The sequence below is a fragment of the Garra rufa genome, chromosome 9 (assembly GCF_049309525.1).
Source record: "Garra rufa chromosome 9, GarRuf1.0, whole genome shotgun sequence".
Classification (NCBI taxonomy): Eukaryota; Metazoa; Chordata; class Actinopteri; order Cypriniformes; family Cyprinidae; genus Garra; species Garra rufa.
The window spans coordinates 9,298,539-9,315,145 of record NC_133369.1 but is presented as its reverse complement, the minus strand read 5'-3'; the positions used below and the strand labels follow the sequence as shown (position 1 = coordinate 9,315,145).

The 16,607-nt window shown below is 33.6% G+C and overlaps 1 protein-coding gene across 1 annotated transcript in view; it reads right to left on the bottom strand.

Moving 5' to 3' along the window:
* Positions 1 to 12,202, bottom strand: part of LOC141342549 (ras/Rap GTPase-activating protein SynGAP-like) — an 81,248-nt gene extending 69,046 nt beyond the window's left edge. The window contains exon 1 of the mRNA XM_073847019.1: positions 11,961 to 12,202. Within this exon, the coding sequence (XP_073703120.1) occupies positions 11,961 to 11,982 (22 nt within the window). The 5' untranslated portion in view covers positions 11,983 to 12,202. The remainder of the gene's footprint in view (positions 1 to 11,960) is intronic.
* Positions 12,203 to 16,607: the final 4,405 nt, after the last annotated feature.

Sequence of the window (16,607 nt, the reverse complement as noted above, 5' to 3'; positions counted from 1 at the left end):
TTTTATAATATATTATTTTATAATAAATATAATAATGAAATATTTAAACTGCATAAACATTTCTAAAAAAAATTATAATAAACTATTTTATAATAAATATAATAATAAACATATATTAATACATATTTTATAATAGATATAATACATATATCTAATCTGCATAAACTTTTGTGAAAAATATTCTAATAAATTATTTTATCAATATAATTAATATATAATTTATTAGAATATTTTTCACAAATGTTTATGCAGATTAGATATATGTATTATTATATTTATTAAAATATTTATTAATATATGTTATTATATTTAGTATATAATAGTTTATTATAATATTTTTAACAAATGTTTATGCAGCTTAGATATATTTCATTATTATATTTATTATATAATAATATATTATAACAATAAACATATCTATAATAAACGTATCTTAATAAATATAATAATAAACATCATAATAACAACATCAAATATCTAATCTGCATAGTTTTTGTGAAAAATATTATAATAATTATATTTATTATAATATAATTTATTATATTTTTTCACAGAAGTTGCAGATTAGATATATGTATTATTAAAAAAACATATCTATAATAAACACATCTTAATAAATATTGTATAATAAATACAATAATAAATGTGTCTAATCTTCTTAAACATTTGTGAAAAATATTATAATAAATTATGTTTATTAAATTATGTTTATATTTATTATACTATTTTTCACAAAGGTTTATGCATATTAGGTATATTTATTATTATTAAATAATATTTATTATTATATTTATTATAAAATATTTATTAAGATGTTTATTATAGATATGTTTTTTAATAATACATATATCAAATCTGCATAAACTTTTTTGAAAAATACAATACATTATTTTATAATAAATATAATTTATTATAATATTTTCACAAAAGTTAATGAAGATTAAATATACTTATTATTATATTTATTATAAAATATCTGTATATATATATATATATATATATATATATATATATATATATATATATATATATATATATATATATACATACATACATATATATGTGTGTGTGTGTGTGTGTGTGTGTGTGTCTTATTTGTTTCTAAACGCTGTGCAAATATATGAATGGAAATGAAAATCTCTTCAGGTTAATATGTAATATTACAAATACATTTCTTTAGCCTTTACTACAAAATGCAACATTAATGCCAATTAATATACAAAACATGGTCAGGTCAAAGTGCCAAATCAAATTTTCAGGTATCACTTTTACAGGTAGTCCACTGTATGAAGAATTCTTGGGTATAATATGTCACAGTTTACTTTATTTTGCTATTCTCACTTACATATATGAACTAAAGTGTCCTGCACCCACTAGTAAAAAATGATCAAAAATTATATCTGTCTGAATAATTTTTGGTTTGACTGTAGAGGACCAAGCTATGAATATGTTCTTTTGCCTATTAATCAAAATACTATAAACAGCATCAAGGCATGCATACATATCAATTTAAACCCATTAAGTGGTTTCATAATCGGTCCATCAGTGCTCTAATGAAATGGCAGTATGGTGTGTATGTGTATCTGTGGCACTGTCCATTGGCTCTGTACTGGCCTGGCTGTGTGTGTATGTGTAGAGTTGATTACAGTCAATTACAGTAAGCTTCATTCTTTATCACTGCATCAGTAAGCGAGAGCGTGAGCCGTGGAGTCCTGAAACAGGCAGTCTGCCACACTCCACCTACCTACTGCATCTGTCATCTGTCTCTGTGTGCTAATACTCTTCATCACTGGAGCTAAGACTGCAAAAAAATGAATGATTTACACAGTATATGCTGCTCAAATAACGAAGTATTCGGACACTTGAAATGCCTGGATCTCATTGAATTAGATATAGACCACGCAGCATCTGCAAACGAATGATGCATGAGATTTTCTGGGAAAATTAACATATTTGTAATTACACTATTTGCATTATATCACAGCTATAGCCTAGTAGCATTTGCATTCCATACTTGAATGGTGAAAACGTGTGAGAGTCTAAACAAGCCTGTATCTAAAAACCTAAATGCTTGCATGACACTAGCTCAGCTGTTTTCATCATAGTCTAGCTTTTCCAGAAACAGTTTTTCCACAAGTTAGTTGTATGCAGCATTAGGAAATGTGATTTATTTTAGTGAATCTTCTCGTTTAGGATGGTTCACCTAAAAATTATTATAAAAAAAGATCTAATTTCTGTCACAAAGTAAAAAAACAAACAAGTAAATAAATAAATAAACGAATAATAATAATTAAATCTCACAATTTTTACACAAGACTTTATTTAATATATTTTCAAGTTTATGTCTCACGATTGAACATATATTTTTTATTTTGATATAAACTATAAATTGTGAGTTTACATCTTGCAAATCGGACTCACAAAAACTCAAAAATGTTATTAATCAACACAGTAATGTTTTATCTCTTAATTCTGTTTTTTTTTTTTTCTTACAATTTCAAGTTTATATCTCACAAATTGAACAAACTGAAATTGAATTGAACTTTTCACGCACTCATCTCAATAAGTCAATGTTTTAATCTTGAAATTCTGGCTCGCAATTTCAAGTTCATATCTCACAGATTGAACTTTTCACGCAATCATGAGTTTACATTAACTTTACTCAGAATTGCAGGTTTTTATCTTGAAATTCTGAGTTTATATGTTTACACTTTTAGTTTTAATCTCAGAATTCTTTTGCAAGTTTATATCTCATAATTTTGTAGGATATAAACTATAAAATTGTGTTTTCATCTTGGAAATTTGACTTTTTTTCCTCACAAATGCAAGATATAAATAAACGTTGACATTCTCACATCTCACAATTTTGGCTTTTTTCTCACAATTTCAAATTTGTACCTCACAAATTGAACTTTTCACGCAGTCACAAGTTTACATTAACTTTCTATTTAATTCAGACATTTTTTTTCTCAGAACCGAAAGTTATATATTTTTGTAAAATAAAAAATAAAAATTAGAAAATTATAAATCGACATTGACATTTTCTCTCACAATTCTGTATTTTCTTCTCGCAATTTTTAAAGTTTGGATCTCACAAATTGGACTTTTAATGCAACTTTTATATATCAATTTAGAGTTTGTATATCATAATTTTCTATATTTAAATCTGGCAATTCTGAGTTCATATCTTTTATTTTTGAGTTTTATTTCCCACAATTCGCACAACTGAGTTTAAATGTCACAATTCAGACCTAATTTTACACGTTTGCAAACATATATTTCAGAGTTTTGTAAGATATAAACTATAACATTGTGAGTGTACATATTGCAAATCTGACTTTTTTCCTCACAAATGTTATAAATCAATGTTTTATCTCACAATTCTGGCTTTTATTCCCACAATTTCAAGTTCATATCTTACAAATTGAACTTTTCATGCAATCACAAGTTTACATTAACTTTTTATCTAACAATTCAGTCATTTTTTTCTTAGAATTTCACATTTTTATCTTTTCACGAGTTTATGTTTCATTTCTAAATTTGATTCTATTGAGTTTATATCTTTCATTTTTTACTTAAAATATCACAATTCTCACAACAATTCAGACTTTATTTCACACATTTGCAAGTTAATATCTCACAACTTTGCAATATATTAACTGTAAAACTGCGAGTTTAGATCTTGCAAATCTGACTTTTTACCTCACAGTTGCGAGGTATTCTCCATGTAATCTAGAGAATTTTTGATGTGACAATTTGGACATTTTTTTCTCTGAATATTAGCAATAAAACTGTAAGTTTACATCTTGCCTTTTTACCTCACAATTGTGAGTTATAAATCAAGATTTAAGTTTTATCTAACAATTCAGACATTTTCTCAGAATTGCACATTTTCTTCTCATAATTCTGAGTTTGTTTCATTTCTGAATTTAAATCTTGCAGTTCTGAGTTTATATCTTTCATTTCTGAGTTTAAATTCCACAATCCTCACAACTAAGAGGAAAAAGTCTGAATTGTGCAATATAAGCTCAGAAAAAGTCAGAATTATGAGAAAAAATTGCAATAAAAATAAGCTTTCAGTTCCATCTTCTCTTTCATAAATCTATAATAAAATTATAGTGTTCGTCACTATGTGTTCATCTCAGTTAAAATCCTGTACTTTGTAAAATTAAGTTAATTATAAATGTAGATGTTTTTATTCCAGATAAATGGCTCTAATTTCTGAATTAGATAGCATAATTTAATTTAAATGTAAATGTAAAGATAATGTTTCCTTTTCTCAGAAAAGAAAAAAGTTTTACACCCTGTCAGAAAGCAGGAGAAAACGTCTGAAAAAGTGTGACAGCCTAAACTTGAATCTGAAAAACTAAACATTAAAATCTGTGCGCCATGTTTTGTACCTGGAGAACTGTGCCCGGACGGTCCGTTCTTCTTCCCCAAAGATTCACTTAAAGTTGCTGAGGCACAGCTGTAGTTTAACAGTGTCAGCTGGCCGATGCTCTCAGTGTAAGAGCTTTAAATATAACTCTCACTGATGGCCGTCTCGAGTGAGAATTATAACGTGTGGACTTGCATCCGCCGGCTTCGCGTGGCACGAATAGCTCCTCTGTGTAAGGTGCCACTGTGTAGGTTTCATATTACTCTGTATTAATTTCTACGCAATTATATCATGAGCTGCTACATCGGCACGTAATTTGACACAGAGGAAAAGTTCAAATCCCTCGCAGGCTACTTAATGGAGAAAAAGTTCAAGGTATTACTCATATAGCAGGCCTACATTATGTAAAGAACAGTGAGAAGAACTAAAAGTAGTGATGCTACTATCTTAACTACGGATATTTTTCAGTATAGCGAGACACTGCAATATAGTGAAAAGTTCTTTGGGGAACCAAAAATGATTCTTCAGGGGTAACATTGCAAAAACAACCATAGCTTAGCTGGTTTCAAAATAGGATAGTCTAGTTGTTCCATAAACTAACAGAGGGTTTGCACTTACATCACAATCTGGTCAGTTACCCAGATTCACAGCTGTATTGGTGATACTCAGATGTAAACAACAGTATGGATTGCACAGTTAATGTGCTATTGAATACGTTGTTCTGCTAATTCATGCTGCCTAAACCACAAACAAAATGTGTGGTAGCTACTATAGAAAAGGACTTAGTAAGCAGGAAAGGGCACAATATTTGACAAACTAAAGTTAATAGGTGGTAAAGATATGTACAAGCAGTATTAATTAAGATATAAGCCTTATATTTCACCTACCTGACCGAAAATGATAAGCACAAACACAAATGTTGTCAAGATTCTCGCCCTAGAAATCCTGGTTTAGTTTGGCCAACCACAAACACCTTTTATTCCTCAGACAGTTTTTTGCACTCTTCTTCTTAATTTGTTACAACTTTTTGCAGTCTATAGTACTCCTAATATTTTTTTCCAGTCTGACTGATTAGTACTGCCCAATATGAGCATTAATTAAGATATCAGTCTAACCAAAGTCCCTTTAAGGCAAGTCATGTCACTCGGCAGCCATCTTTGAAACGCCTCTTGGGCATGCAAGTGCAGCTCCTGTCTCTTTGAATGGGGAAACATCAAATTCTCCAAAACTGTTCACCAAGCTTACGATTAAATTTCATATTTTAAATCACCAAAGAAATCCAACAAGAACTGCCTTATAAATATGGTTCCTTCCTTGTGCTCCAATAGCCAGATAAGACCCTTCTTCTTCGGCTGGGATCGTGTAGAGCATTTTTGAAGTTCAAACTTTAGGGCACCATTGAAGTCCACTATATGGAGATAATTCCGGAAATGTTTTCCTCAAAAAAAAAACCCAACATAATTTCTTATCGACTGAAGAAAGAAAGACATAAACATCTTGAATGACAAGGGCTTGAGTACATTATCTGTAAATTTTTGTTCTGGAAGTGAACTAATCCTTCAATAGCAGCTCCCTGATGCCTGCAATCTATATACAGTATAATTACCCAATAATATAATAACGAGAGAAAGTACTGAAATATATTTTTTCCTCCCATCTTGTATGTATTTCCTTTAGGGTTCTGTAGTACACGTAATTTCCTTTTTGGCGATGGACGACAGCATCGTCTATCGGCCCAGCCCTATTGGAAACACAGTGCAGTCACTTTATTTAAAAGAGTTTGACTGTACTTAAAGGGATAGTTCACCCAAAAATGAAAATTTGATGTTTATCTGCTTACCCCCAGGGCATCCAAGATGTAGGTGATTTTGTTTCCTCAGAAAAACACAAACGAAGATTTTTAATGAAAACCGGTGCAGTCTGCCAGCCTTATCATGGACGTGGATGGGCACCAAACCTTTAAAAGTAAACAAAAACATGCACAGACAAATCCAAATTACACCCTGCGACTCGTGACGATACATTGATGTCCTAAGACACGAAACGATCGTTTTTTGTGAGAAACTGAACAGTATTTATATCATTTTTTACCTTTGATACACAGCCACGTCCATCTGTCATGAGCACGAGTTTGGCATCAGTTACGACACATGTGCACGCGCTCTGTCGTAGAATACGCAAACGCCGGAAGCGATCTGTCGCATGAATACGACACTCATTGTTTACACAGTGCACAGAGATTGTGGGTATAGCGGCTATTCAAAATGGTAATTACTTGCGCGTATGTTTGTTTAAACCGATTGTTTAAACCGATTGTTAAAGCTAAAAGATTACGTTTGGTTGCGCAAACTCATCCGGGACTTTTCACTGGTTTCCCCTTACGGAGTTTGTGTATTCTACGACAGAGCGCGTGCTCATGTGACGTGACTGATGCCAAACTCGTGCTCATGACAGATGGACGTGGCTGTGTATCAAAGGTAAAAAATGATATAAATACTGTTCAGTTTCTCACAAAAACCGATCGTTTCGTGTCTTAAGACATCAATGTATAGTCAAGAGTCGCAGGGTGTAATTTGGATTTGTCTGTGCATGTTTTTGTTTACTTTTAAAGGTTTGGTGCCCATCCACGTCTATGATAAGGCTGGCAGACTGCACCGGTTACAAAGTCACCTACATCTTGGATGCATTGGGGGTAAGCAGATAAACATCAAATTTACATTTTTGGGTGAACTATCCCTTTAACTACAGTTTAGACAGTATTAAACTAGTTTGTATCTTGGCATGCTACTGTACAGTTTCAAAATAGCTTCCCTTAATGCTGGTAAAGAAGGGGGAAGTGTGATAGCAGGTTAACACAACATAATGCAATGACATCTGATTCACTGAGACACATTGTTGACAGGGAGTTTAGAGGAATAAAAGGCATCATGCAGTTTCATTCTTCTCTTAACTATATTAAAACAATGCAAGCAGCTAGATTTTTACATTTTCTGAACAAAATGTAAGTGGTGCTTACCAATGCAAAAGTCACGCCACAACGCTAGGCTGTTGTGGGTGGTTGCCACGTCACTTCTATGCAGTTGCTAACGTATTCTGAGTGTTTTTAGCACATTACTATATGGTTGCATCTTGCCTGTAATAATCTTGGTTCTTTGATAAAACTGCACGTCACAAAAGTAATAGCACACCTCTTCTCAACAACCTCACGACCACAGGATGAGTTACTCAGTGAAGTTTAATAAGGGCAGGGGTTTGTGCAAATCCCTAACCCCGAGTATGAGCAACAATAAAAATGATGCTTGCCTTGGCAAAAAGTGCTAATTAGCATGTTTCGTTCACCACATTTATTCTCATTACAGTGCGCAGAGCACTGATAAAGAAGTTGCACTTTTCACTGTTTTAAAGAGTCTTACAGCTTAAAATATCACTAATTCATCACGTAATGTTTGTAGGCACTGTTGTTTTTAAATGTTTTTGAAAGAAATCTCTTTATTTCTTGGATGAAAATACAGTAAAAACAGTAATATTGTATGTTAGATATTTTAAAATGTAATTTATTCCTGTGATGAAAAGCTGAATTTTCAGCATCATTATGTCTTTAGTGTCACATGATGCTTCAGAAATCATTCAAATATGTTGATTTGCTGCTGATTAATGTTGAAAACTCTTGTGCTGGTCATGTATGTTTACTATAAATCCCTTTATTAACAATTCTACCACTGAAAATGACTGATGGATGCAGTAACGTTTCTTCTGCCTTAAGGTTTCTGGCTCTAAATGACCCTCTGGTAACATGAATAGTTAAAAGCAATCAAAATGGGGGGGATCATCATTTCAACAGAAGGCAGTTAAGTCATCCTGTAGGCTAAACACTTGAGTATAATTAAATTACTATAAGGCTGACTTTATAAGAGAACATTTTCTTGATTCTTGCAGGCTTCTTATGTGGTCCTGGTGTGAATTTTAAAACCCCCGAGTACAGTGAACTTGATTTATTCTGCACTGCTGCAGCCAAAGTGAGTCAGAAGCTCTGTTCCAAAACAAAGTGAACTACCTATCCTACATTTTAAAGCATCATCTTGATATTTATTTTGTATTACTTCATTCACTACTGATGCATTGTTTTAGTGTGCTGTACTTATTAGAGCATTGAGTAGTAAGCTAATACCAAATTCTACCAAAATTATATTAGTAAATATTAGTAAAGTAGCTGAAACAGTCCTGAAGGCGAAATCAAAGAGCGTGAAATGTCAATAATGAGGAAATTGCATAATAAGCTCTACATCAGCTGTGTTTATTCATGAGGTCTCGGCCCAATATCATGACTATGCTAATGAGAATGCAAATACACAAATAAAGGTTCGCTGAACTTTGACTAGTCCCACTCACAGTCCGTTTACTCAATGCCTGATGCATATTACACACAAAACTAAAAAGACCTTCCTTAATCCAATCTGTAATTCTGTTTGTAAAGACTACAACACCATTTTTTGATTAAAAAACACGTTATAATCTATTTTGGATAAACCTGGACCTTAAAAGCACTTCATTTCTGGCTACATGAGACTAAACTGGTGTTTCTTCTTCACCAATAGCTCTCTTTTAAATGATAATCTTTAAAGCAAAACTATACATTGTCCATACTGCAATGACACTTCAAAATGTGACCCTGGACCACAAAACCAGTAGCACTGGTATATTTGTAGCAATAGACAACAGACATTGTATGGGTCAAAATGATAGATTTTTCTTTTATGCCAAAAATCATGAGGATATTAAGTAAAGATCATGTTCCAGATATTTTGTACATTTTCTTCTGCAAATATATCAAAACAATTTTTGATTAGTAATACACATTGCTAAGACTTTGGACAACTTTGAAGGCGATTTTCCCAATATTTCAATTTTTTTCCACCCTCAGATTCCAGATTTTCAAATATTGTCTTATCCTAAAAACCATACATCAATGGAAAGCTTATTTATTCAGCTTTCAGATTATATAATCTCAAATTGACCCTTATAACTTTTTTGTGGCCCTGGGTCACATCTGTGAACAGTAATAACAGACAACAAAAGTAAGTCAGCATTTTAGTATTACTTTCACATTATAAGACTGTTAGGACAGTTAGCCTATGACAATTTACATTTTTTGGACACTGATCATTTTAATAATTGACGTTCATAGCCAAGTTAGACGCCATACTGAATTTAGCTAACAGGTTAATCTTTACAATGACACCAAATCATAATTTTCTCAACTTAAATTTTTTTCAGTTTTTGTTTACTTAAAGTTTTTTTCGTTAAGACATTTCGCCAATTTAACAACCGTCATGTCAAACAACAGTACAATCCATTAAACGCAAGTAGTTCTACAGCCTTTTTTTTTTTAGCTGTTGAGCTGGGTAAAGTCGCATTTGAAAGCCACAATCTCATCCATATCGCACTCAAATTCAAACATGTACAACGTTAAAACCAGACTTTATTTGCACCAAAGAAAAGCATATTTACACTGTCTAAATCGTTCCCTATACATGCCATTTACCGTACAGAAAATACAACTTCGGTGAAAAAGTGACCGATTTTAGCTGCAGCTTCATCATCTATAGTCAATTATATAGTCTATTCTAACTATTATAGTATAAGTGTCATGATATATATCAGATTCTAGACAGCATTTGATGGGAAAGAAAGTTTGATGAGAATGCAAAATTGTTTATCCATATTGGAGGAAGTAAGAGACAAGGGTGTTCACACTTGTAGTTCGGTTTGTTTGGTTCATTTGGTCCGGTCCAAAAAGGAAAATGATAAATTTGGTCCTGGTCCGCTTAGCGTTCACACTGGCATTTTTGACAGCGAACCTAAAAATACAGAACCTTAAGGCACAGTGATGCATTCACAATCTGATTGGTCACGATGAATGACGTGTATTTCGAGATGGAACTCACCGAACACTCCAAACTAAAGAAAAACATGCGTTTGACTTAAAGCAACGCTGCGGGTGTATCAAAGTTCCCATTCAGTGATCATTCTCAGCATCATATCTTGTCATTACTTCCCGTTTTTGGTTTGTTTAAAAGTATGTGGTCTGTGTCGCATTCATATTTCAATCATACTCATCTTTTTAGCTGCCTTGGTCCACTTGTTTGGTACGCAACAGGTTTTCGGATGGCAGTGTTCACACTTACTCAAATAACCCTGCTTAAAAAAAATAGCTAAAACCAGCCTAGGCTGGTTGGCTGGTCTTAGCTAGTTTAAGCTGGAAGTAGCTGGTTTTAGCTGGTCTCCCAGCCTGGTCAGGCTGGGAGAGTGGCCAAAACCCCTCTAAAACCAGCCTGCTGACCAGCTATGATCAGCTATAACCAGGCTGGTTGACCAGATAAAACCAGCCAACCAGCCTTGGCTGGTTTTAGCTGTTTTTTTTTCACCAGGGAAACTGCACTTACAGAGCAATCGCACCAGAGTTCGTTTTAATCTAACCAAACATGACAAGTGTGAACACACACTAAGATTTGAATGCTTATCTTCTAAATGCGAATTACAGATAACCTTAAGGCTAACATATTCATACTACAAGCCAAAAAAACTTCAATTTTGATTTCATGGGGACTTTAAATATGGCGCTGACTATTGGTCTGCGGTTGAAAGTGTTCCAACAACTCCAAAACCATTATTCTACCAAATGAAACTAACATCAGGAGGGAAAACAAACATTAAGAAAGTGTCCTTGCTAAACAAATTTAGTGGAAATCAGGCACACTTATTTAAAAAATCACTTTTCAAGCTTTGACTTTGAACCAACAGAGGTCAGTCGCAAGTTACTTAGCTATCAAACCAGTTAGTCATCTTTCCCTTTTTCATTACATAGTATAGTGTAATCGTTCAAAGCGACCATTTATGCCATTCTCGAAAATATTATGCAATAGCATAACCCGCAGCGCTCATACACACGAGCTGAACTGACACTATTCAACAAAATATTAAGTTCTCTCCTCATAAAATATCAAAATGCAAAACCACTTAAGCGACTATTAATATTAAATGAATTATAGAACAGTCAGTGCCCCTCACTCAAGTGTATAATACGGCAATACACTATTTAAAAACTATTAAGTGACTGTTGAAGTATTGATGCGCCTTCTATTGCGGATTAGTCACAGATGCACCGTTGCAAACGGAAGCAATGGCTTTAAGCTCATTCCCCCCAAAGCAGTGACATCTCCCACTCAACTACTTCACAAAACTCAGAGTACAGACACAAATAGAATATTTCTCGTACTGAGCATCAGAGCGATTTCACACAAACAATTCTGGATAATTGCAGTGGGAGATGCAATAGAGACCCTGCACGGCTTGCAGGTACTTAAACAGATTGTAAAACGTCATGAGGGGGCAGAAGGGTCTCTTTCCCTCACGAGCACGCATAAACTGGCTGACTTGGAGTGCTAAAATGACAGCAGTCCTCCACCTGCATCACTGAGAGCACCAGCATCAGCAGCAGTAGCAGCATCAGTGGTACTCTAGCGCAGGAGGACGCTGAGGGAGGAACACGGGGGATGCAGCAGAAATCCATCAGTCCTCTTACCTTGAAAGGGAACATATGACATGTTCCAACGGCATTGAACGTGTTCTCCGTTTCTCTTCAGTCTCTCGACATGCAAAATTATCCTTCAGCAGTCAGAAGAAGCGAAGAACCCCTTGTGCTCATGGACTGCGTCGACGCTGGAGCGATATTCCCGTAATGCGAATGGAGAAACCGAAACAAAATCATCGTCCATGGTCGACGAGAGCCATTGGGATGATTACGGCCCCGTGTATCACATCACATATCACACATACGCGCAAAACAAGAGTGATGAAGAAGGAGAGGAGAACGGAGAGAGAGAGAGAGAGAGAGAGAGAGAGAGACAGAGACAGAGAGAGAAGGGGGCGGTGAAGGGAACGTGTGCGCGCGTGTATGTGTGTGCGCGTTTACCAGTGTAGATCGATCTAAATGCACTGTGTGTATCTCTGTTAATGTGATGTGATATGATTCTCCTATAGAGTCACATGACTGTTAAATACCACCGAATATGAATATGGTAATCATTCTGATACACATACTAGAGTACTATGGAATTTCTATGATGCCATCGCTGTTGATTCTTAAGTTACACAATGAGTGGACAGTTCATGTGAAACCTCAGTCTGAAATTTTAACTCTTTTTTTAACATACTCAAACTACAAACTAGCTAAATATTTTAATTTCACTTTCAGTGTTTGCCTTTTATTTTGCTGCATATATGTGACAGTGAACCACAAAACCAGTCATAAGGGTCATTTTTTTGTTTTTAATTAAAATTAAGATTTATAAATAAATAAGCAAGCTTTCTATTGATGTATGGTTTGTTAGGATAAGACAATATTTGGCCGAGATACAATTACTTGAAAATCTGGAATCTCAGGGTGGGAAAAAATCTAAATATTGAGAAAATCAGCTTTAAACTTGTCTAAATGAAGTTCTTAGCAATGTATAGGCTACTACTAATCAAAAATTAAGTTTTGATATATTTATGGTGGTAGATTTACAAAATATCTTTATGGAACATGATAAAGAATAATCGATCATTTTGACTAGTTTTGTGGTTCAGGGAAAGGGGAAATAATGAGAAGAATAACAACGTGCAGTAAATGGTAAACTGTTTGCACTACAAACCAATGTGTTAATTACAATAATATGTTAAGACACACCAATTTCAATATCAAGCAGCAAAACAAGTTATCTGGTACAGCTAAAAATAGCTGGATGCGGATGAGACCGGAAGCCTAACCCATAAAATGTACAAATGGCCGAAAGGTGGATACTTACAGTGAAGGAGGGAATGATCCACATCTGATACTAGAATACAGAGAGAGAGCGATCTTTTGACTTGAGATAGCAAGGAACAACCTAGTAACACCTTAGCAATCAGAAAGCAACATGCAACCAACCACAGTGTCAGTGTAAACGAGAAAGAATCAGTCAAAAACATTTTCCTTCAGAAAATGTCAAATATAAAAAGGTTTTCTCATTTAAATCAGCTTAAACTGCTTAAAACTGTTGCAAAACTGTAAAATGAATTAATAAAATAATTAGTGCTGGCCAATGATTAATCATTATTAATCGCATCCAAAATAAAGGTTTTTATTTATATAAATACACGCACATGCATGTATATATTTAATAAAAATATGTTTATATATTAAATATATATTTATACATAATATTAATTATATGAATATAAATATATAAATGTAAATATTTTCAAAAGATATACTGTATGGGTGTGTTTTTATATGCATAATAAATAAACACAGTACACACACACACATTATACAAACAAAAACTGGTTGGATGCGATTCATCATTATTAATCGTTTGAACAGCACTACAAATAAATACATTAAAATGTGAATAAATAAATAATGTAATATAAATGTCTAACAGTACTGTATTATAGTGAGATGAAAACATACTTAATTATTCATTTTTCACAGTATAATTAGACTCTTCATAAATGAAAATATATTTCTGCCTTTTAAAATTTAGGATGCAGCCGCTCACACAAGGATGATCATATGTGGGGGTCAGTCGCATATAAAAGACTGTAATTTGCTGCTGTAAGCATTTTTTATGGGAAGACTTCATTTAGCTGAAGGAAGCTGAGAGGGATGAAGTTTGTTTATATATATATATATTTTTTTTTTTTTTATTATTATTTTTTTTTTACATGGGAAATTGTATTATGCTGCCATTCAGTTTCTTTAATTTCATTTTTAATTTTCAAGGATATCTAAACATTTAAAGTAGCTAACGATTACATATCTCTTTATTGGCATGGTAAAACCCTTTACATTAGCAAACTATTTATAAGCATACACATATATCCACTTTATCTTTACCAATTGAACATGTTGCCCTCAAATGTACAGTTGGAAGTCAATCAATATTTTAAAATTCACATTCAAAACAGACAAAATACAAAAGTAGCCAAAACAAATAAACAATGTATGATGGGAAATGCTAACTCTTTAGAGTGTTTTCACGACGTGTCATCAATCAGCCATATTGGCGGCATTGACGTAAACAAGTCTGAACTGGACAAAACTCAGATATTTTGCTGATTATTGCTGCTGAAAATGGTCAATTGTTATGTTTTGGGCTGTATTAATCGGTCAAACTGGGAAAAACATTTGGAGTACTACAGACTGCCAAAAGTTATAACAAATCAAAAATAAGAGTGGAAACAAAAAACGTTTGTAGTTGGCCAAACGAAGCCAGGATTTCCAGAGCAAGAATCTTGACAACATTTGTGTTTGTTCTTATCATTTCCAGTCAGGTAGGTCAAATATTAGGTTAATATCATGATTAATACTGCTCAGACGTATCTTTACCACCGATCAACTTTATTTCGTCAAAATATTGCGCCCTTTCCTGCTTACTAAGACCTTCTCTATATGATTTAGCATCTTCCACATGTTTTTTCTGTGATTTAGACAGTGTAAATTAGCAGAACAATGTATTCAGTAGGACATTAATCGTGCAATTCATGCTGTTGTTTACATTGTTTGCATCTGGGTAACCAAACCATGGTATAAGTGCAAACTCTCTTTTACACTAGGTTCTCTTTAAATAGCTTACCTTGTATAAAACTTTTCATGAAACAACCACAGGTGATTCATTGTTCACATTAGTTGAAGATCAGCTCCGTTGTATAGAACCAATATTGCTATAAAAAAAAGCGGTGAAAATGTGCAAATCTTCCACAGACTTGTTTCCCGCCATCTTTCAAGCTCACACGCCCCCCTGCAACACTATAACTAGTTTTCCCACTGGTAAACACGACTAGGCTTGGTCAGTCATGTGAATGTAACTTCTAATCACTGTATTTGAGAATTCACAGAACAGTACAGAGATGAACAATTCACACTACTTCAGTAATGCATTACTTTTCTCAAGATTCTCCACAGAGCCGGAAAGTGAGGACTGCTGTCAAGGCAACCGGAGCCAAAATGGCGTTCAGCGCAGACAGAGTAGCCTAAACTCTTAAGTAACTACAAGAATCCTGCTGTCTGCTGTTATATTTCCCAGAATAGCTTATAGTTCTTATAAAACACATAATACGACGCGTTTGAATTTCTCAGAAGCGTTATAATGATATTTCCCGGAGTGTCATATGAGTGCACTCACCTGTTAGAGGAAGGTGGGCGTTCAATGCTCGTACACGGCTGCCACCTCGTGGTCACAACAATATACTCATACATAAACATTTACATCTCTCACACACAATCTTTAAAGCATTTTAAAAGAAAAGCTATTATTTCTCATGTCTGACACACACAGTTTGACTCTTTTTCGACTTTGCACCTCAGTATTGCTTTGTTCTTACAGATAACCATTGCTATTCAACATTATTTCTCCATTTCTCCAAACTGAAGAGATATGCCAACTCATGCGGAGGTTCCTGAAGTACTAAAACATTTCCTTGCACACCTGATGTCCCTCATATGTCCAAATGAAGAAATTATGATGTGCGTGTATGATCTTGTGCTTTATTGTTATAATTTACAGCAGAAGAACTGGACGAGTGCAACTTTTATACAACATAATGATATCTTTTTATTGTTTGTTTACATTTTAGGTGTCAACCTAGAGTACATATAAACATAATCTGACAAAAAAACGTCAAAGAATACATCGAATTAAACTTAGACTTGACTATAAAAAAGACTACAGCCTGCTAGTTCTTGTCACCCTGACATGAAATTAGTCCATCTATGACCTAACAAGTACGTACCATGAATTAAACTAAAAAAAACCACACACAATACATTCATTATCATTCACTGATGGCAATGAGCTTCACATAAGGACTAACAGCCTCACGCTTTTATTCAGGTAGAATGATCTGCATGTAATTTGTTTCGGACCTGATCAATGTTCTCAGTTTCTGACATATTTCCGTTGCTGCACTTTTTAAAAAAAACCAATAAGCAATAAGCAATTTGAGTTAGTATGGAAGTCCATATACAGTAAGAAAAAAAATCATGCTTTGGTAAATCACAATTATGACATAAAGGGATGAAATTTGGACATTTGAAGTCATTTATGAGAGGAAAAGACAAAAATCTGATTCAAAAAATGTTTATGACGAAAAATTCTTAATGATAAAAAAATAATAATTATAAGATGCAAATATGACATAGAAAATC